Consider the following 21,246-nt stretch of genomic DNA (forward strand, 5'->3'; position numbering starts at 1 on the left):
CCCCTGTTGGTGTTTGAAATACTGGTAGCCTAGCTTCTAGCATCACAGCAACAGACAAACCACCACAGCAGGACAAACTGACAGACAAGTGGTGGACTTTTTACATAGACTCACTGAAATTTTATTTAGCTGTGAATGAGAAAATAGTTACAGTGTCTTCAATAGTAAAATCTTCTTAGAAGGAAGGTGTCTCTAAGGGTAACAGATTATCTGTAATTTGAAGGTATCCACTAGATCTGAAATGTTGGAATTCCTTTATCTTAACATTCCTAATGTCCAGTTATTCAATTTATGTATTCTAGAAAAAATTTTTTCATAAATGAAAGATTATCAGAATATGCTGATACAGAGAAATAGGAAAAGTAGGAAATTTCAGTAGCGTATCATCATATTTTTAGCTAAGGCATGTTATTATTAAAATATGCTTTATCCCTAGGAAAATGGATGCCCGGTTGACAACGGTACATTTTCACAAGCTGAATTGAGAAGTGAAGCACTAAATGGGAACTTAGACTTTGTTTTATCATTCTGTAAGTATGTAACATTAGCAAGTAAACTTGACAGATACTGATTTCGGGTACTTTTGAGAGCATACAAGATAGTCCATATGATGAAAGCAAGGAAGTTTTTATATATTTTGTGAAGGCCAGACTGATAAGACAGTTTATGAGTTGAACTCATCAGTAGTTGAGAAGCAGTTTTAAAGTTGGAAGGACATTGGAGATAATCTAAGAAATTTTAGGTATGGCATAGTGTCAGGGTAGAGTTTGGAGTGGGGGCCCTGTTGACGTGAGTCTTATTTATTCTTCAGTTGCCGATTATGTGGCCTGGAATAAGCCTCTGCTCTGTGCTTCATCGTAATGAAATAGAGTTAGTGCTACATATCTGTCTACCTTGTGGGGTTGTGAAAATTTGATATTTCTGAGAGTGCTTTCTAAACCAATGTCTATTATAGTAGTAAGTTTTATGAAATCATCTGCCTGTCACTATTTAAAAAACAAAAGAAAACACACACACACAACAGACCTTTCTTAAATGCTTATAGATGCTGGGGTGCTTTACAGCGCTCATTGCACGTTAATCAATTACCCCCACTTATACATGAAGAAAGGCATGTTGTTGTCGTTAGGTGCCATCGAGTCGATTCCGACTCATTACAATCCTATACGTCAGAGTAGAACTACCCCATAGGGTTTCCGAGGAGGATTCAAACTGCCAACCTTTTGGTTAGCAGCCATAGCTCTTAACCACCATGCTACCAAGGCTCCAAAGAAAGGCTTAGTGAGGTTAAAAGTCTTGCTTTGTTTTTGCCCATGCCCATCACATTACTTGGTAGTTTTTCAGATCTTGTGAAAAATATATCATACAAACCTACCAATTTATAGCTTCCTAAAATGTTAAAAATTCAGCTCTGATTAATGTATATTCACATCATATAGGTGGGAGCTTTGTAAAAACCAGATTATTGCTATGTATTAGCCTTGTATGTCATTTAAAATAGTTCATCATAATATTGGAAAGGAAAAAAGTGTCCAGTGTGAAAAGTGTCCAGTATGAAAAATGATGCCTGTCAGACTCAGAGGTTTAATTGAGTTGAAGGTTGGCTATTAATGCTGGCTGCTATCAGAGTGTATTGATTTTGCTTTCCATTCTGTATAGTACATACTGACAAGGTGAAAACAGAAATATTAGCCGAAGAATCTGGGCACATAAGGTGCATACATGAGAGCTGCCTTTTCCTTTTAGCATACCGTCTATTCCACTTCATTGTCAACCTCTTGATTTTTCACAACTGTTTGTCGCTGAGGAAACTAGATGCCTTTTGTCAGTGGCCTTCCAGCTTGCTGAGATGTTTCTGGTCGTCTTTTTTTTTTTTTTTTTAATTAAATTTTATTGAGCTTCAAGTGAACGTTTACAAATCAAGTCATTCTGTCACATATAAGTTTATATACATCTTACTCCTTACTCCCACTTGCTCTCCCCCTAATGAGTCAGCCCTTCCAGTCTCTCCTTTCATGACAATTTTGCCAGCTTCCCTCTCTCTCTATCCTCCCATCCCCCCTCCAGACAGGAGATGCCAACACAGTCTCAAGTGTCCACCTGATATAATTAGCTCACTCTTCATCAGCATCTCTCTCCTACCCACTGTCCAGTCCCTTCCATGTCTGATGAGTTGTCTTCGGGGATGGTTCCTGTCCTGTGCCAACAGAAGGTTTGGGGACCATGACCGCCGGGATTCCTCTAGTCTCAGTCAGACCATTAAGTCTGGTCTTTTTATGAGAATTTGGGGTCTGCATCCCACTGATCTCCTGCTCCCTCGGGGGTTCTCTGTTGTGCTCCGTGTCAGGGCAGTCATCGGTTGTGGCCAGGCACCAACTAGTTCTTCTGGTCTCAGGATGATGTAGGTCTCTGGTTCATGTGGCCCTTTCTGTCTCTCGGGCTCTTAGTTATCGTGTGACCTTGGTGTTCTTCATTCTCCTTTGCTCCAGGTGGGTTGAGATCAATTGATGCATCTTAGATGGCCGCTTGTTAGCATTTAAGACCCCAGACGCCACATTTCAAAGTGGGATGCAGAATGTTTTCATAATAGAATTATTTTGCCAATTGACTTAGAAGTCCCCTTAAACCATGGTTCCCAAACCCCTGCCCTTGCTCCGCTGACCTTTGAAGCATTCATTTTATCCCGTAAACTTCTTTGCTTTTGGTCCAGTCCAATCTGGTCATCTTTTTAATGAATAAAAAACTTGACCATATTCCTATAAGATACTATCGTGAATAATATAAAAATAAATTCTCAAGAGGGTATTTATTAAGTTTGAGGAAAAAAAAAAAGAAACCTGGAACTCTAAGGCTAAAGACTGTTTCAGCGTACTCCTGCCTGTGCCCTCCCTTCCCTCTTTGATTTGCAGGTCTTTGAAGAGCATTTCATTCTTTAATTGTTGTTACTTGGATCAGGCAGCCCCTAGGTATCGCTATTGGTAACTACATCATATGGACTGTCAGGTAGTAAAGTAAATGGCTTATCTTGATCAAGTCTGTGGGGTAGTAAGAAACATTTTCCCACTTGTGCTTGTGGGCATGGAAAATCACCAAAAATTTGATCAAGCAAAATTGAAGGTTGCTGAGAGATGTGGTTGTATCTACCTTGACACTTCTTGAGTGGCTAAGCATAGGTCAGTTTATATGATTTTTAGATTTTCAATCACTATGAAACCACAGAGAAACTTACACTCCTATTTAAGGAATAGAACAGCTGATCTAAAATATTTTTTCCTATGTGTGTTGGCTAATTTTTTATTTACATTTAGAGGAATTGAGTAAGTAATCTTAAAATGACTATGACTTCCCAAGAGTTTGTTCTTTAAGCCAACCAACTAAATTTTCACCTAACTGTATTTATTAATTGTTTTCAGAATTTACCTTTACTATGAATTTCCCTCTAATTCCATCTATCTTGGGTCATTCATTGGAAATCCTGGTGGTGTAGTGGTTAAGTGCTACAGCTGCTAACCAAAGGGTCGGCAGTTCAAATCCTCCAGACGTTCCTTGGAAACTCTATGGGGTAGTTTTACTCTGTCCTGTAAGGTCTCTATGAGTCAGAATCGACTCAGTGGCACTGGGTGTGGGTTTTTTTGTAGAGGGGGGAGGTCATTCAGTAGCCAGTTACATTTATCCTGAATAGCTTAACTTAGTTACTTATAACATGGTGCCATTTTAATACACTGGCACGGTAAAATAAATTCAGGACTTGCCTCCTTGATGCCGTCCCTTGTGAATCATGGCAAGGGTTATGTGAAGAAAAAGCATGAGGCCTGATTTTTCCCTTAAAGCAAATCAAGCTATAACATCAGCATTGAAACATACGAGTTGTGGACTGTTAGATGCCAAAATGGGTAGTACAGCAAACAGAAGCTCCAAAAAGGGCAAGATCAGTGTAAATCAATTACATAGTAGCTGCGAAGATTTATTTTACCGTGACTTGGGAATGTCACTCTTGTATGGATGCGGATCATTTATCGTAGCAGAAAATAGAATGGAAAAGTGTGGATGGTTCAGCAGAATCCATCACCACTCTTAGAAAGAAAAGCTTTCCTCTTCATCTACCGTCTTTAAAGGACAGAAGTCCTATAGGGTAGTTACAGTCTCTCCCTTCATAGTGGTTACAGTGCCCAGTAAACATACAGCCTCAGTGTGTGGACCAAGCAGGCACTTGATTATGCTGGTATATTAGTAATTACCATTTATATGAAAGACTATAAATTCATTTGTTGTATATATTCGTGAGAATAAAGTAAAAATGCTTTAAAAGGATATTTTTTTATTATAAATACATATTATTGCATTTAAATGTATATTATTGCAAATTATTATTATTTTTTAATATGGAAGCATTTTTATTTTTTAAATAAGACTTCCAAAATGAAATTTAAAAGGAATTAGTGTCAATGTATTTTCAAGTAAATTGATAATTTAGAATTTTTTACCGTCTGGGATTTAATGATGATCATTTCTTTTGCAGTGAAATCAAATACATCGCATTTCTCATATCTTTATTTGAGAGGCAGCGTGATTTTAGCCTTTAGGAGGTAAGATGATTATTTTATATAGTGTTCTTTGCCTGATTTTCACTATTTATTTTCTCTTGTCTTTCTGATCTACTCTAAGAGCAAATACAGATGTTTTTATCTTCCAAAAATACCGATTACCTGAAACAAAAGTGTCTGCCTTATTCCTCCTGATAGTTGACTTGAATTTAGGCAGCTTACCTTCAATGTCTGTGGTCCACTTTTTTGTCTTTTCCAAGAAATACATGCAGATTTGATAAAGGTCCTGTTTCAAGAAAGCACCATTTGAAAATGGCAAGTTGGAGTAATAGACAAATTTGAGTGTGTGTTTGGTTTGCGTACTTTGAACATTTAATTACAAGGTGGCTTTTACTCAGTATAATTCTACTCTCCTCCTCACTACTTTCTGTACAGACCCTATGCTCACGTCCTCCTGCCCTATTTTGTTAATTTGAAAGTGTTGAAACATAAAAGTTGAAAAAACACTATAGGGAACACCCACGTACCCTTTAGGTTCACCAGTTTTTCGTATTTTGCCATATTTATTTGATCTTGTGTGCACTTTTTCTGTTCTATATATGTGTATATATATATGCTTTTTTTTTGACACTGAACTTGAAGTTACAGAGATCATGGCCATGGACCCTTTACCGTATGTCTCTGAAGAATAAGGTCATCATCTCCGTAATTATAATACCAATATTACTCCTAAAAATCTAACAATCTATAATATAATCTGGAACCCTGGTGGAGCAGTGGTTGAGAGCTGCGGCAAACTACACCTGCTAAGCAAAAGGTTAGCAGTTCAAATCCACCAGGCGATCCTTGGAAACCCTACGGGGGAGTTCTACTCTGTCCTAGGGTCACTATGAGTCAGAATCGACTCAGTGGTAGAATTCACTCTGCTGTGTGAACTCTGATTGTAAGCCTTGGAATTCTCAACTCAGGAGACCTCTGGGTTCTGGGTTTTCCTTTCTTATGCTGCAGCGTAGAAACTCTCCAAGCAATAAGCTAGGACAATTGTAGGGCTTCTCTCAGGCCTCCCTTCTTTCCGTGTTACCTGTTATTTAATGTCTGAAAACCATTGCTTCCAATTTTTTAGTTGTTTAAGGTAGGAGGTAAATCTGGTTTTTGTTATATTCCATCCTTGCTGGAAGCAGAAGCCTTTTTGAATCATTTTTGAATTAGATTAAGCATGAGGTAGAATGTCGGAGGTTTCCAAGACCACCTGTGGGTTCTCAAGGAGAACCCGTAAGATTCAGCATATAGTCATACTAAGATTACTTACAGTGAAAGGATATAATGCAAAATCAGCAAGGGGAAAAGATACATGGGGCAAAGTCTGGAGGAAACCAGGCTTCCAAGAGTCCTTTCCCAGTGGAGTCGCATAGGAGGTGCTTAATTCCTCCAAGAGCAAGTTGTGACAACACGTGTGAAATGATGTCCACCAGGGAAGCTCACCTGAGCCTAGGAGTCCAAGCTTTTTAGCAGGGATCGGTCATGTAGTCACCCTTTGCCTAGTATGTACTAAAATTCCAGACTTCCAGAAGGCAAACAGTTGTTCAGTCTAGACCACATTTTTTGTAGGAGCAGTTGAGGCACAGTGAGCCACTCTTACTATTTAAGGAATGGTAGGGACCCTTTCAAAATCTGCTCTTTGACCGATTGGCCAACCAAAGGCCAACCTTATAAGCAGGACTTTCTGAGGATAACAGTGTCAGCCCGCTATGGATGTGGGTATAACCAGCAGGTGAGTGATTAAAGCTGTACACCATTGAGGGAAAGAAGGTAGATCAGTGATTCTTAAGCTTTTTTGTGTCATGGATTCCTTTGAGAATTACTTGAAAGCTGTGACTCATCTTCCCAGAAAAATGTACATATGTATAAAATTTTAGCTGTATTTTTACAGGGTTCACAACGTACTCTCCTTTTCCCAATTCAAAAACCCTTGTTGCGGAAACGAAAATTAAGAACCTGGAATGTATTCCTGTACTCTTTCTCTAAGTATAAATGAACACCTGTAAAAAAAAAAAAAGTTTCAGTTAAAAAACAAGGTATCATACTTTACATACCACTGTCCAATCTGTGCTCTTTACAGAACAGTACTGCGTAGATACCTTATTGGGCCACCAATATAAATCTAATTCTTTTTTTTAATAGCTGCAGAAGATTCCGTGTTATGGGTATACTGTAATTTTTAAAACGATTCCCCTAATGATGGACTCAGATGGATTCTAGTTTTTGTCACTACCAAAAAATCAAAATAGTGCAATAAACATTGTGTACATATAGCTTATGTGGAAACTCCGGTGGCGTAGTGGTTAAGTGCTGCGACTGCAGTTCGAATCTACCAGGTGCTCCTTGGAAACCGTATAAGGCAGTTCTGCTCTGTCCTACAGGGTCGCAATGAGTCGGAATCAACTCGACAGCAATGGGAATAGCTTATGTATTGACTTCTTTTCTTTTCCGTAACGTATAGACCCTTAAAAAGAGATTGCTATGTCAAAGAATATGTGTATTCTTTATTTTCATTGCTACTGCCATATTACTTTCCAAAAGAAGTTATCTTGACTCATACCAGCAGTTCACACTTCTACCAGCAATGTATGAAAGTGCCCATATTCCCGCAGCCTCGTAGGTACTGGATGTTATAATGCTGTCCCATTTTGGCCCAGCTGATTTGTGACCAGTGGTATCTCAGTGTCTAATGAAGCAGGTTAGAACATAGGTTCATGTGCATATTGGCCCTTTTGGTTTCCTCTTCTGTGAAGTACCTATTTAAACCCCTTGCCTGTGTTCTTCTGGGTCCCATGCTTTTGTTTTAACCACTGTGTGAGATACATTTGTGTATAAGGATGTTCATCCTCTGTCATATGTGTTATACATTAAATGTGTGATCCTTGTCCTGGAGCCAGTGTGAAGGAGAAGACAAGAGATGGAGTGAGACTAGTAGAATCTCAAAGGCAGATTGGAGGCTGTGAGAATCTTGATGTCTAACTGAATTATATACAGTAAAACCCAGTTGATCTGCTCTTTGGAACCATGGAACTATTTGTATTTTTACTGCAACGGTTACATTTAGAATTTTGGAAAATCGCTTGGCCGTTAGCTTATTATTGCTCCGCTGTTCACCTGACTTAAATACTCCAGTCATTTTCCTATTAGTTAGCATCTAAAATATCTAATTGATTCCTGGGGTTTAAAATAGCCACCTAGCACTATATTTTTAAAATACGTTTAACAAATAACTCAGCATCCGGTGTTCAGACAGTTGCAAATTCCTTTTTGTTCTTGTGCTACCATAGCTTAGTAAAAAACTTTAGTCCCTTCCAGCAAAGTTTAAAAACATGTAGGTTCTAAAATTGTATTTGCTGATGATTTTTTCTTATTGCGGATATAGAAAAATTTTAGGATGTGGTAATTTGGCATTATCCATAAATGGTGTGCATAATTTGAGACATTTGTAACTGAGGTGATTTCTTTCCCTCCCCCCCCCCAAAACTACTAAAAATTCAAAACAGTTGATGTAACTGCAGTCCATTATCTCAACATTAATGTAATCAAGCCATTCTTTCACTCAATTCCGAATCAAATGGTATGTGGATTTTCAAGCCCCGTTGTCAGTACATTCAGTGCAGTTACTGAAACAGTCTCCCTATCAGGTGCTTCTCGGGGTCCTGTTGTACTCTAGCAGCTTTAAAATTGGCTAAGTGACAAAGAGAAAACTGTTCATGGCACTGAATCGCACGTCAACCCTAGTAGCCAGTAGAGCCCAGATTAACCACCTGTAGCTCCTGTAAGGATTAGTCTGTCAGGAAAAAACCAGAAGTTATTCCTTGACAAAAATTGTTCATGGTTATCAAGACATAGTTACAGAACCCTATCGTGAAATGTAGTAGTCACTTCAGCGAAACGTAAGGGAACGTTGAATATGTATTTCACTATTGGAATACAGTTTTTGGAATAGCTATGTACCTTTAGATTAGTCGCCTAACCTTGGTAGGTCCAGTGTCTTAAGAAGCAGTGGCCTGAAACCGTTTTGTTTTGGCACAGTTACTTTATGATACCCCACAATATTTTTTATTTGCTGTTTTGTTTGCATGTTTTGAGAGCAGTGTTTAAGTGACAAGCTAGTATTTATTTTTATAAGTTGATAATGCTCAAAATATGGTAATACCAATAAAGTATAAGGCTTTCCTAAATTTTTATAATTTATAAATTAATTTAAATAGTCTGTTAACAAATGCAGGCAGTGTCACCTTTAGAAAATATTTAAATTCAGCACTGCTTAATTAGGATGAGTTATTCAAGATTATTGGAGCCCTGGTGGTGCAGTGAAGCCCTGCTGGCTCAGTGGTTAAAAGTTTGGCTGCTAACCAAAAGGTCGGCAGTTTGAATCCACCAGCCGCTCTTTGGAAACCCTGTGGAGTAGTTCTGCTCTGTCCTGTAGGGTGGTTAAGAGCCGAAACCAAATCAATGGCAACAGGTTTACTCAAGATTATTACGGAGTTTTTATTTCCAAGCTTTATAAGACTATTTTAAAGGGATTTAAACCTGACTAATAAAGCGAAATCTTAAGTATAATCCAAGATGAGAAGATGTTTAATACAAACAAGTGTTTTTATTTATGTATTTTTTCTCCCTAGCATTAGCTGGATAAAGTTTAAATGAGAAACAGGGCAGTATGTTACTGAAAACTGCACCACGAGAAGTGTCACTTCTAAGACAAAATGGCAATAAAGCTAGTTCAAAACTTGACTGGGAATACAGCATCAAAAAGAGCAATGTGTCTATCGGAGTTGGCAAGGAGGGATATAAGTATTTGTAGCACATAGAATAACAGTTCTGTAGTGTAAGGAGGTTTTTCTGACCCAACGCATCATTCTGAACTTGGCAAGCGGGAGTCTGTCCCGTCAGAGTACTGCCTTCCATGTGTTGAAAAAAATCAAGTTTCTAATCCTGAAATCTTAGGGTCAGGTGATAGCCCTGTTGAGTTCACAAAATTAAATGCTACATTGTAAGGTTTTCTTTTCAGACAGTGAAGCACCCAGGGATGACATTCCGACCTCACCAGAATTGGGAGATGGAATGAAGTGTTTGCTCTTAATTCTATCCTAATCAGTGTAGAAAATGAGTCATATGTTCAGGGAAGAGAAATAATGAGAAAGTCAGAAATTATTGACATTTGTATCTCTGTCTGGTGCACCACATTGTTGTTCACCGTGGTCAACAGAAAGTCTTTTGTAATTTTAACCCCCCTTTCTGCCCTCACATGTGCATGCTGAACTCTTTGCCAGATAGCCACAGGCACGCAGAATAGTTACTAGGAGCGGTCTGCATTATTGTTTTCCTTGTCTGACATCATATTTGAAAATCCTGGTGCGTGGTGGTTAAGAGCGGCGGCTGTTAACCAAAATGTTGGCAGTTCGAATCCACCAGGCGCTCCTTGGAAACTCTATGGGGCAGTTCTGCTCTATCCTATAGGATTGCTATGAGTCGGCATCGACTTGACGGCAACAGGTTTGGTTTTTTTAGCATCATATTCTTAATGTAATTTCTGCTTTTAATTGAAAAGGAGGAAGTTGAATATACACCCACTCCTTACTGATATGAGTATTTTCCAAACACCAGGCCATTATGCAAAAATCGGTGTTATGTGAAAACAGGATGACCACATTAGATCACACAATGGAGGATAACTACATCATTACATAACTGCCTAATTACACCATTACATAACCACCAAATTACATCACTACATAACTGCCAAACCATTGAGGATCATGGCCCAGCCAAGGTGACACATAACCGTAACCATCACAGCCAGTGTTACTCTTGCCTCACATCTTGGCTTTCATTACTGCCAGATGTACGTCAATAATGTGCAGAATACAATCTAGTAGCCCATCCACGTATATTGAAAGAAAACAAAACAAGATAAGACTCAGTGAGCAAATATAGAATAAATCACTACTATATCTTAGTGATGGCTCAGAGACAGCAGTCGATAACAAACCACATAAAGAAGCAGACCATGACAGCTTCTACAACCCCCCAAACAAAAGAATCAAAATCTTTCCCAAATGAAGATACAATCTTGGAATTATCAGATACAGAATATAAAAAACTAATTTACAGAATGCTTCAAGACATCAGGGATGACCTCAGAAATGAAATAAGACAATCTACAGAAAAAGCCAAGGAACACACTGATAAAACAGTTGAAGAACTCAAAAAGATTATTCAAGAACATAGTGGAAAAATTAATAAGTTGCAAGAATCCATAGAGAGACAGCATTCAGAAATCCAAAAGATTAACAATAAAATTACAGAATTAGACAACGCAATAGGAAGTCAGAGGAGCAGACTCGAGCAATAATGTGCAAAATAGCTGGATGGTAGATTTTTTACTGTAAATGCAGAATGTCGGGTAAGAAGATAGTTGATAAATGACAAGTAGGGCTATCTTATTTTGTTCTGCCTTTAGTATTTATTATATGAAGTAAACTGTTTTGTGAGTTTTTTTTAAACTAAAATTTATCAGAAAATGCAAGCTGAAAGCGTGTGTGTATAAACTCTTAGGGATAATGCAGAAGTGTTACACAAAGAGAAGGAAAGGGGGGAAGGGATGGGAGGAATATAAGTACGTATGTAAAATAAAGAGTATGTGTTAATAAGGGCTAAAACTGGATAAGACCTCAAGCTTTCAGATAAAACTCAGATTACGGTTCTGTGTTTTATCGATGTTTTATGGGCACGTGCATGTATGTGATCCTGGGTAAGTTAATATTTCAGTGTCTCTGTTTTCGAACTTGCACGATAGAAAAATATCTAAGTGCCTATGGTGATTGATTAACATAAATGTTTAACGTAGTAATTTGAATATAGCAAAAGCTTAATAAACCCAAAGCTAACCCCACTGCTCTGCTGTTGAGGAGATTCAGACTCACAGTGACCCTATAGGACAGAGTAGAACTGCCCCGTAGGGTTTCCAAGGCTGCAAGTCTTTATGAAAGCAGATGGCCACATCTTCTTCCCTCGAAGCGGCAGGTGGGTTTGAGCTGCTGACCTTCTGGTTAGCAGCCAAGCACTTTAACCGCCATGCCACCAGGGCTCCTCAAAAACGTATTAATAAAGTGCTGGTTATTATTATTCTTGTGAATACTGTTATTATTCTTGGGAATACTACTATGTAGTAGGCCTTGACTGTGTCACTAAAAGGATGTTTCCGAAAGATTATTTGTACATATATTCTCATTTAGGGGCTGTTTTGATGGGTTATTCAGCTTTAATGTGTGAAATTTATAAAAAGTACTGTTAAAAAGTTAACCAGGTCTTATAGGCTCCTCTGCCTATTACAGGGGTGGAATATTAATGATTAGGTGACGTTTTTTTTTTTTAATTTCATTTATTCTGCTAGAAAAACCTCACTTAAAAGTTGAAATCAGGTCTTACCAAAAATGGAAGGAGTGGGAAGAAAGATGTGAATGGAATTGAAGTGTCAGAAAAAGAATGCCTTTTTTTTTTTTTCAAATTCTGCTTCTTCTAAAATTAATTCTGGGGTTGGGTAGAGGAGAAGGCGAGAATTAATTTGTTAAATACCTAACACTTAAGATTGTAAGAGAGACTGCTTGATTTCAAAATGACTCCGCTGCTTTATTAGTATAAGAACTTGGAAATTTTTTTTTCTAAATTTTACTTATTTTGTTGTTATTGAAAATATACACAGCAAAATATACGCCAATTCAACAGTTCCTACATATATGATTTAGTGACATTGATTACATTCTTTGAGTTGAACGACCGTTGTCACCCTCCTTTTCTGAGCTGTTCCTCCCTCATTAACATAAATTCACTGCTCCCTAACCTTTTGATCCTATATAGATCATTCTTAAAAGAGTGCAATGCTCAAGGCAAACAATTTTTCACTAGTTAAGCTAAACTATTATTTGGTTTTAAGAAGACTTCAAGGGGCTATTTTAAGTTTAAGGTTTAATGATTATCTCAGCGCAGTAGTTGGCAGGGGTTCGTCCACCTTCCATGGCTCCAGAAAATCTGTTCTGCATTTTCCCCCTTTGGATCAGAATTCTTCTATGGAATCTTTGATCAAAATGTTCAGTAATGGTAGCTGGTCACCATCCATTTCTTTTGGTCTCATGACCAAGGAGGCAATTGTTCATCGAGGTGGTTGCCAACACATTCCGAATCCTTCTCCTATTCCTGACTCTCCTTGTTTCTCTGTTGCTTTAGGTGAATAGAGACCAATTGTTATACCTTGAGTGGCCACTTGCAAGCTTTTCAGATTCCAGGCACTACACAGTGAACTGGGAGATAGAACAGAAGCGTTGAACATGCCATTAGGCCAATTAACTGGGATGTCCCGGTTTTATTTTTTATTGTGAACTGTATTGGAAACCCTGGTGGCGTGGTGGTTAAGTGCTATGGCTGCTAACCAAAAGGTTGGCAGTTCGAATCTTACAGGCACTCCTTGGAAACCCTGTGGGGCAGTTCTCCTCTGCCCTGTAGGGTCACTGTGAGTCAGAATTGACTCGACAGCAGTGGCTTTGGTTTGGTTTATTGTGCACTGTATTTTTTTTTTTTTATACTTTAGGTGAAGGTTTACAGAACAAACCAGTTTCTCATCAAACAGTACCCACGTTGTTCTGTGACATTGATTAACAACCCCGTGACATGTCAACACTCTCCCTTCTCAGCCCTGGGTTACCTGTTACCAGCTTTCTTGTTCCCTCCTGCCTTCTAGTCCCTGCCCCAGAGTTGGTGATGCCCCATTAGTTTTGTTCCATGGGCCTGTTCAATCTTTCACTGAGGTGTGAACCTCAGGAGTGACCTCATTACTGAGCTGAAAGGGTGTCCAGGGGCCATACTCTCAGGGTTTCTTCAGTCTCTGTCAGGCCAGCAAGTCTGGTCTTTCTTTTTGAGTTAGAATTTTGTTCTACATTTTTCTCCAGGCCTGCCTGGGGCACTGTATTGTGATCCCTGTCAGAGCAGTCAGTGGTGGTAGCCGGGCACCATCTAGTTTTACTAGACTCAGTCTTGTGTGCTCCCTAATCCAGGACTCCTTCCCCAGAGGCCCGGCTGTCCTGACTTGTGTGTTAGTCATTCCTTTGCTTTTCTCTCTGATTGTGCCATTTTACATACCCCTGAACAAAGTATTGTTTAGTTTTGAAAAACTGAGTAGCAAACCAGTCTGGCAGTGAGGACAGAGTAATACTGTCATCAGTGTATCAAGTCTTCCAGGAGGAGGTAAACTGAACAGTCTCTGGGTGAAGGTTTCCTAAGAGTTTACAAAAGCCCTTTCCAGCGAAGTCCGTGGGGAAGGTCATGAGCTCATGATTTCATGAAGTCTGGAAGGGCTCTAGTGTGGCCAGGCAACTAGGCATGTGGCAGAAGTATAAACAGGTACTTTCGCGTCTTCTGCGTCTAAGCTCACCGTGCTGTTTCTTAAGCTTACGAGGTGGTCAGAGGAAGAAACTTCTATGGGATGAAATGAGAATCCTCAGCCAGTCCTGCAGCAGGGCATGAGGAAGGGGAGAAGGAAGTGCTTTGATCAGTACCTTGTCACAACGGTATAGATAATAATACAGCTAAGACTCCGGGCGCGACTGCACAGGCATTGTTAAGTAAAAAAGAAGGCATAGTGACAGGCACGCTTGTAGTGACAGCCCACAACATACCTGTCTCTCAAGTCACACTGCTTCAGTCTGGACGAGCTTCACACATCTACTTATCCCTCCACCCAGCTTCTTCCTTAGCCTTCATCCAGGAGATTCTCTTTGCTGTTTTCTTGTGAGTTGAATCTTTTTTGCTTTCTGTGTCTGGGACTTTCTCGGCTTCCTCTCTTTTTTTAGCAGACATCTTTCAGTAGCTTCTTTTTTTTTTTTTTTTTTAATTGTGCTATAGGTGAAAGTTTACAGAGCAAATTAGTTTCTCATTAAACAACTTAATACACAATTTGTTTTGTGACATTGGTTGGAAAAACCAAATCGTTGCAACTCATAGCATCCCTATAGGACACTGTGCCACCAGGGAGTAGAGGATGTAAAGACTGATTGGGAGTTCAAATGGGGCTTCTTGGCTTGGAGCTTCACTCTAGGGTTGTCTAAGCTGTCTGTATATGGCCTGTTGAGATGGCCAGTGTCAGTATCATTGTGTCTGTCTTCTTAGGATGGTGACATTCCCTAGTGAAAAGTCTTTTGGATACTGCATGAGGAAAGTTCTGGGGACTCCTGTGTTCGTTCAGCAGGCATTGTTAAGTAAAAAAGAAGGCATAGTGACATATTCCCTGTTGTCATTTGGTAGCGTCAAGTCTATTCCGACTCACAGTGACCCCATGTGACAGAATAGAACTGCCCCATAGGATTTTCTCAGCTGCAGCCTTTACGGAAGCAGCTTGTGAGATCTTTGTCCCACAAAGCCACCAGGAGGATTCAAACTGCCAACCTTTGGTTACCAGCTGAGTGCTTAACTGTTGTGCCAGCAGGGCTCCTGTTTGTGCATATTGTTACTTAATTCTGCTCAGTTGTCTAGAGACTCCAGAGAGGAAACATCCAGATGTCTGCTTGGCTAGGAGAAGGGTGGTATTCCAGCTGTGGAGCTGAGAGAGGGAATCTAGGGGCCTACTTAGCCCCTTTTCTTCTCCGTTTGTAATGCAGATCCTGCGCCCTGAGAAGATTCTGGTGTTTAAATTGGTTTAGCAGAAAAGAGAATGTCAAACCCGTCTCCACTGATAAGGGAATTGACATTCATTCTCTGTTCTGTACCCACAAAACCTCTGGGCACCTTTTAACTACTTTGTCACTCAGTTTCATCATCTTTGTCATTAAAAACCTAAACCACTGTGAGTCAGTGCCAACTCTAGCAACCCTGTAGGACGAAGTAGAACCACCCCATAGGATTTCTAAGGCTGTGATCTTAACAGACACAGACTGCCACATCTTCCTCCCGCAGAGCAGCTGGTGGGTTCAAAACCGCCGATTTTTTAGTTCTCAACCGAGCGCTTAACCACTGCACCACCATGGCTCTTTATCTTTGTAATAGCTCTGATAATTGTATGTAACTCAGAGATCATTGTGACCATTAAATAAGGTAAAGTGCTTAATACATTTGTGAGTACTCAGAAAATTTTCTTAGTAGCGGTGCCAAAGGCTAGGAGTGCTAGATGATAGTTAATTAAAAGGTAAATAAGAAACTTGTTGCCCTCAAGGAGGTCATAATCTGTGGGAGACTAGAAAATGAGAAAACAACTGTAATCTTGGTAAAGGATTTATGAATTCTTAGAGGAGGAGGCCTTTTCTTACCCTGCAGGCTGATGGAGGGATGGGGCAGGGTAAGATGTGCAAAGAAGATGCTAAGCTTAGTATTGAAGGATGAATAAGAATTTGTCCAGGGAAAGAAGGCATTCCAGGTAGAGGGCATAGCAAGTATGGAGGCATGAGGCGGAGACAGCGGTGCCAGTGGGTGCCTACAGGTAGATTGAGATATTAGTAACCCAGGAAACCATGAAATAATGACAAGAAATGCAGCTAAAATTGTAGCCTGGGGCTTGTCATGAAGGGTTTCATTTGAAGGTGTGAGGTTTGGACCGGGAGGGATGATGTTGACTCGTTGAAAGATTCCCCTGATGAAGAGAAAGTGGACACTGGATATTAGAAGAGGCGGGGAAGGGAAGGATGCAGAGGAGGGTAGATAGGGAGACAGGACAACATTAAGAGATGGTTAACATACCACATTAATAGAGCAAAGGGAAAAAACACACGATCGTCTCACCTGGAGGAGGTATGAAACACAGGGAAAGAAGCAGCTGGCTCTGAGTGTGTTAGGTGGTAAGAAGCCTGCCTGGGAATTAAAGTTAAGTGTCTGCATCCTTCCTTGAATTACCAAGGCCTCCACTAAAACCCACTGCCATCGAGTCACTTCCGACTCATAGCGACCCTATAAGACAGTAGAACTGCCCCATAGAGTTTCCAAGGAGCGCCTGGCAGATTCAAACTGCCGACCTCTTGGTTAGCAGTGGTAGCACTTAACCACTATGCCACCAGGGTTTCCAAGGCCTACCATAGTCTTATTTTGCCAGTTCTTCAAGGCTTAAAATATAACTAATGACAAGCTCCGTAAATATATTTGAGATTCCACTTGTTAAATGACACTAACAATATCTGTCTCCCTCTTCAGTTACTCTGAGCATATAGGGAGGACCTAAGAAATATACATGAAAGTCCATCAAGTTCTTTGGAAGAAACAGTATAAATTATTGAGCTTGATTCTCCCTTAGCACATGACAGTAAAGCCAACATCTAGGTTCTCCCTGTCTCCTTGGCCAGCTTCTTCAAGGAAACATTACAAACAAAAGGTTCATTATATTTACTATAGATGACTTCAAAGTGATGGCCATAATGCTCTGAGTCATTTCCGCATTTCCACCTGGGGTCAGGATTTTGGAGCGCCATCTTGAATGGCATTTGGTACTGGCATCATAGTCATCATACAGTGCTCGATACACAGAACAACTCCAGGAGCTTTTGTGGCAGTGCCGCCATGTACCAGAAGGAGGAGTGTGATCTGAAAGCTGCTGGAAGATAAAGCTGTATCTCTAGATGCAGAGGGAATATAGGGAAAGGAAGAAAATATCTACTCCTCTCCATCTTAGTGTACCTGAAGAAGGTTGCAGCTAGTGGCTCAAAAACTGGGAAATAGAGGAAGAGTATAAAGGTGAAAGGCTGGGAAAAGTTTGGCAAGATCCTTCTATTTCTAATAATAGACAGCAGGAGCAGGGAGAGCACAGCATTTACTGGAGGAACTCCTTGGGTGAGGTGCTATTGGTGCAGAGGATGAGATCTCAAGGACATGTTCATTCACCCAGTTTGCTAAGCTGCTATTCAGAAAATCAGATGAAGAATTTGTTTTTCTTCTGAAAGAGACAGAGAGAAGTGAAGCCACTGAAGGGACTTTCTATGAGTTGACCCCTCTTCATGATCCCACATACGTGAAGTCTATTAAAATTCACAAAATGGTGGGGAAAAAAAAGAGATGGTTAACAATTTGGAGGCTCTTTTGAGGGACTGCTCAGACTTCCAGGTGAAGATACCTAGCCTTTCGAAGTCTTTTTCCTTATCTGTGAAACAGGGAATTTAAAACTGTACATGCATGATTGTCTTCAAATAAAGTGCACTTAGAGCCAAGTACACAGGTCACTGTTAAGGAGCAGGTAGGAAGGAGAATTTCTGAAAGGGATTGAAGAGCACCAAAGGGAAGTGGATAGAGGATCAGCTAAGCAGAGAATGGTCAAAAGCAACACAAATCCAAAAAACTTAGTCAAAGAGGACCAAAAAGTGTTAGTTGGATTTTGAGTTGAGACTGTTGGTGACTTTAGCAAGGGTTCAGCGGACGTATGGGTCAAAATTTAGACCAGAGATAGTATGTGTTTATTTTTTATTATGGAGTTTTTAAACATTCACAAAAGTAGAATCTCCATGTACCCATCGCCCAAAGGGGTCAACAGAAAAGACGAAGGACCATTGCAAGTCTTGGCACTTACATTGTTCAGTTTTAGCCATTGGCCTCTCATTTCCTCGCACACTCTGATTTCCCACCTTTCTCCTCCTGTTCCTTCAATGTGGTAAGCATCTACAGACTGACATTCCTTGAAATTAAAGCTGATTATAGCCTAACCAAAAAAAAAAAAAAAAAAAAACACAACACTAATTTTAATCAACATGGGTTTTTATTGTATCTCAGTGTCACTGGAAAGCACTTACTCTTCATTTTCCAGAGGGACACAGAAACATCTCTTTTTAATACATAATTTTTTATCTTGAAATAATTGCTCGGCTGCTAACCATAAAGTTAGTGGTTCGAACTCACCAGCCACTCCACAGAAGAAAGATGTCTGCTTCTGTAAAGACTACAGCCTTGGAAACTTCATGGGGCAGTTCTACTTTGTCCTGTAGGGTTGCTATGAGTTGGAATGGACTCCATAGCAGTGGGTTTGGGTGTTTTTTTTTTTTTTTTGGGAGAGGTGTGGTCGGTAATAGAATCATAGGAAGTTGCAAAGATAGTATACAGGGAGCCTATGTATCCTCCACCTGTTTTCCTCCAGTGGTTCCATCCTGTGTAACTAGTACAGTATGAAAACCAGGATTCTGGCATTGGTACGATAGGTGTGCATAGTTCCTTCATTTTATCACATGTAGGTTTGTGTAACCACCACAAGTATCCCCCTTGTGCTAGCACTTTATAGTCACACCCATCCCCCTCTTCCTAACCCATGGCAACCACTAATTTGTCCTCTATGTCTGTGTGATTTTGTTATTTCACAAATGTTACATAAGTGGACTCATACAGTATGTGATCTTTTAAGGTTGACTTTTTCTTCGCTCGGCATAATCCCCCTGAAATTCATCCAGATTTGTTTCATATATCAATAGTGCCTTCCATATATATTTTAAAAGTAAAAATAAGTGCCCGATTAACTCCTTATATCAAAACTCAGTCTACCCAAAACTGTCCAACTTTAAAAAAGCCTATCTGGATGTATATTTTATATTGTGTAACTACCATTAAAACACATAACAAGGTTACTTAAATTATATGCTTGAATTAAGATAACTCAAGCTTTGAAACAGTACAGGCTAAATAGAATTACAGGAAGTTGCAAAGATAGTACACAGAGAGCCTGTGTTCATTGGTTGTCCTGATTTATAGATGGTTTCTCATTTAAACAGAAAATTGGGGTCGGCTCTGCTTTTTGGTTTCATTTTGTAATAATTTCAAATTCCTAGAAAACTGAGAATATCACGGAGAACTCCTATATACTCTTTACCCAGATTCACCATCTTTTAACATTTTGCCACATTATTTTTATTTATTCCCTCCCTGTCCTGTAATCTATCTGTATATACATACAGACACCCGTATAAAGACACACACTCACATACACGCACATATACACAAATAGATGTAGATTGCATGAAGCATGTCCCTTTACTCTTTAATCCATCAGTTGGTAATTCCAGGGTGCGAGGGTATTCTCTTCACGACAGTACCCAAAACCCACTGCCGTTGAGTCAATTCTGACTCACAGTGACCCTTATAGGACCAAAGTAGAACTGTCCCGTAGGGTTTCCTGGTGGATTCAAACTGCCTACGTTTTGGTTAGGAGCCCAACGCTTAACCACTGCGCCACAGGGCTCCCTTAACAGTTAACAAGTTAAGAAAATGTAACATTGACGACTTTTTTATCTAATATAGTCAGTATTCCAATTTTATCAGTAGTGTCCATTTTGGCATTTTTCCCTCTACAGAATCCAGTTCAGGGATGGACGTTAGTTGACGTTTTTCTCTATAATTTCCTTTAGTCTGGAAGAGTTCTTCAGCCTTTGTTTCTTATGACATTGACGCTCTTGAGCAATATAGACCAGTTATCTTATAGCATGTTCCTCATGATGGTTCCCTATGGTCAGCTTCAAGTTACGACTTCCCTGCTGGAAGACAACGTGAGTGACTGTCCTTCTCAGGGAGTTACACTAAAGGCACACGGTGAAGTCAGTGGGGACCCCTCAGTCAGGGTGTTGTGTGATTTCTCCATCATACGGTGAGTATTTTTCTGTTACGTGTAACGAGCATTCCACCGTGAACACTTAGAGACCGTGCGCATATCCTGTCCTTAACCAAACTCAGACCCCTAGATTTAGGACTCACTCTTGACAGTTCTTGCCCAAATCAGTCTTTATTTTGATGGTTCAAAATGGATGAGGGTCATACCTTTCCGATTACTGTGCCCTGAAAATTTAGCCTGATTTTTGCGGTGTCTATTTATTTATTTGAAGGCTTTGATCTGTACGAAATGTGTACGTAAAGTAATTGCTAGTGCATCGGGACCTGAAATGGTTTTAAACTTCTGGGTCTTGTTTTGTTTTTAATCCTCTGCTGCCCTCTGCAGGTGTGTGGATATAAATCTTTGGAGCAAGGTAAGTTCTAATGTCACAGATCATGAAGTGATGTATAAAAAGTCACTAAGAACAAAAATCATCATTTATGATGTGCTGTTAAAAGTGAATGAATTTAAAGCCTTGAAACGGGCAGTTTTAAAACTCTTCTCCTGGAACGTAAGATTTATTTTTGAAGTAGTCCTTGACTTCGGTCCAGAATTCTTCGTAAGACTTTCAGTCATTCCAAAAGCCGTCTGTGCAAAGTATTGCAGTGACATTTGCCATACCTGTGTAGTAATGAACTTTTCAGATATATATGTGTGTGTCTGTGTATGCATCTATATAGAGGAACCATATGCAGACAGACATTAAACTGCTGTCTTTTAAAAAAATATTAACTGATTTTATGCAGGAAGCACACTATCCTTATGCTGAATTCCAGGAACGACTTGTGTCTTAATAAAATACACGTTATCAGTTGAGATTCAAATTTATATATTTTATAAAATCCAAATTTAGTTCATTTTTTTTTAATATTGCTTGTACTGCCATTTAAAATACTATGGTCAGTTCTCATATATGGTTGGGATATAGTTTTTTGATTAGAGAGATTTTCGTTGGTTTATTCATTAAATGTGCCTTTTTTGAAAATTTGGTATTGAATGTGGCTGTCTTATATCTAACGTTTGGCTACAACTTGTGGCATCTTCTACATATGTCTGGTTTAGTTACAA

The 21,246-nt window shown here is 39.5% G+C and overlaps 1 protein-coding gene across 1 annotated transcript in view; it reads left to right on the plus strand.

The window, feature by feature from the left end:
* LRPPRC (leucine rich pentatricopeptide repeat containing) overlaps positions 1-21,246 on the plus strand; it is a 116,368-nt gene that overhangs the window by 34,426 nt on the left and 60,696 nt on the right. The window contains exons 13-15 of the mRNA XM_049870147.1: positions 437-530; positions 4,520-4,586; positions 20,524-20,551. Coding sequence (XP_049726104.1) covers positions 437-530; positions 4,520-4,586; positions 20,524-20,551 — 189 coding nt within the window. The remainder of the gene's footprint in view (positions 1-436; positions 531-4,519; positions 4,587-20,523; positions 20,552-21,246) is intronic.

Source organism: Elephas maximus, chromosome 26 (assembly GCF_024166365.1).
Source record: "Elephas maximus indicus isolate mEleMax1 chromosome 26, mEleMax1 primary haplotype, whole genome shotgun sequence".
In the NCBI taxonomy this organism is placed as follows: Eukaryota; Metazoa; Chordata; class Mammalia; order Proboscidea; family Elephantidae; genus Elephas; species Elephas maximus.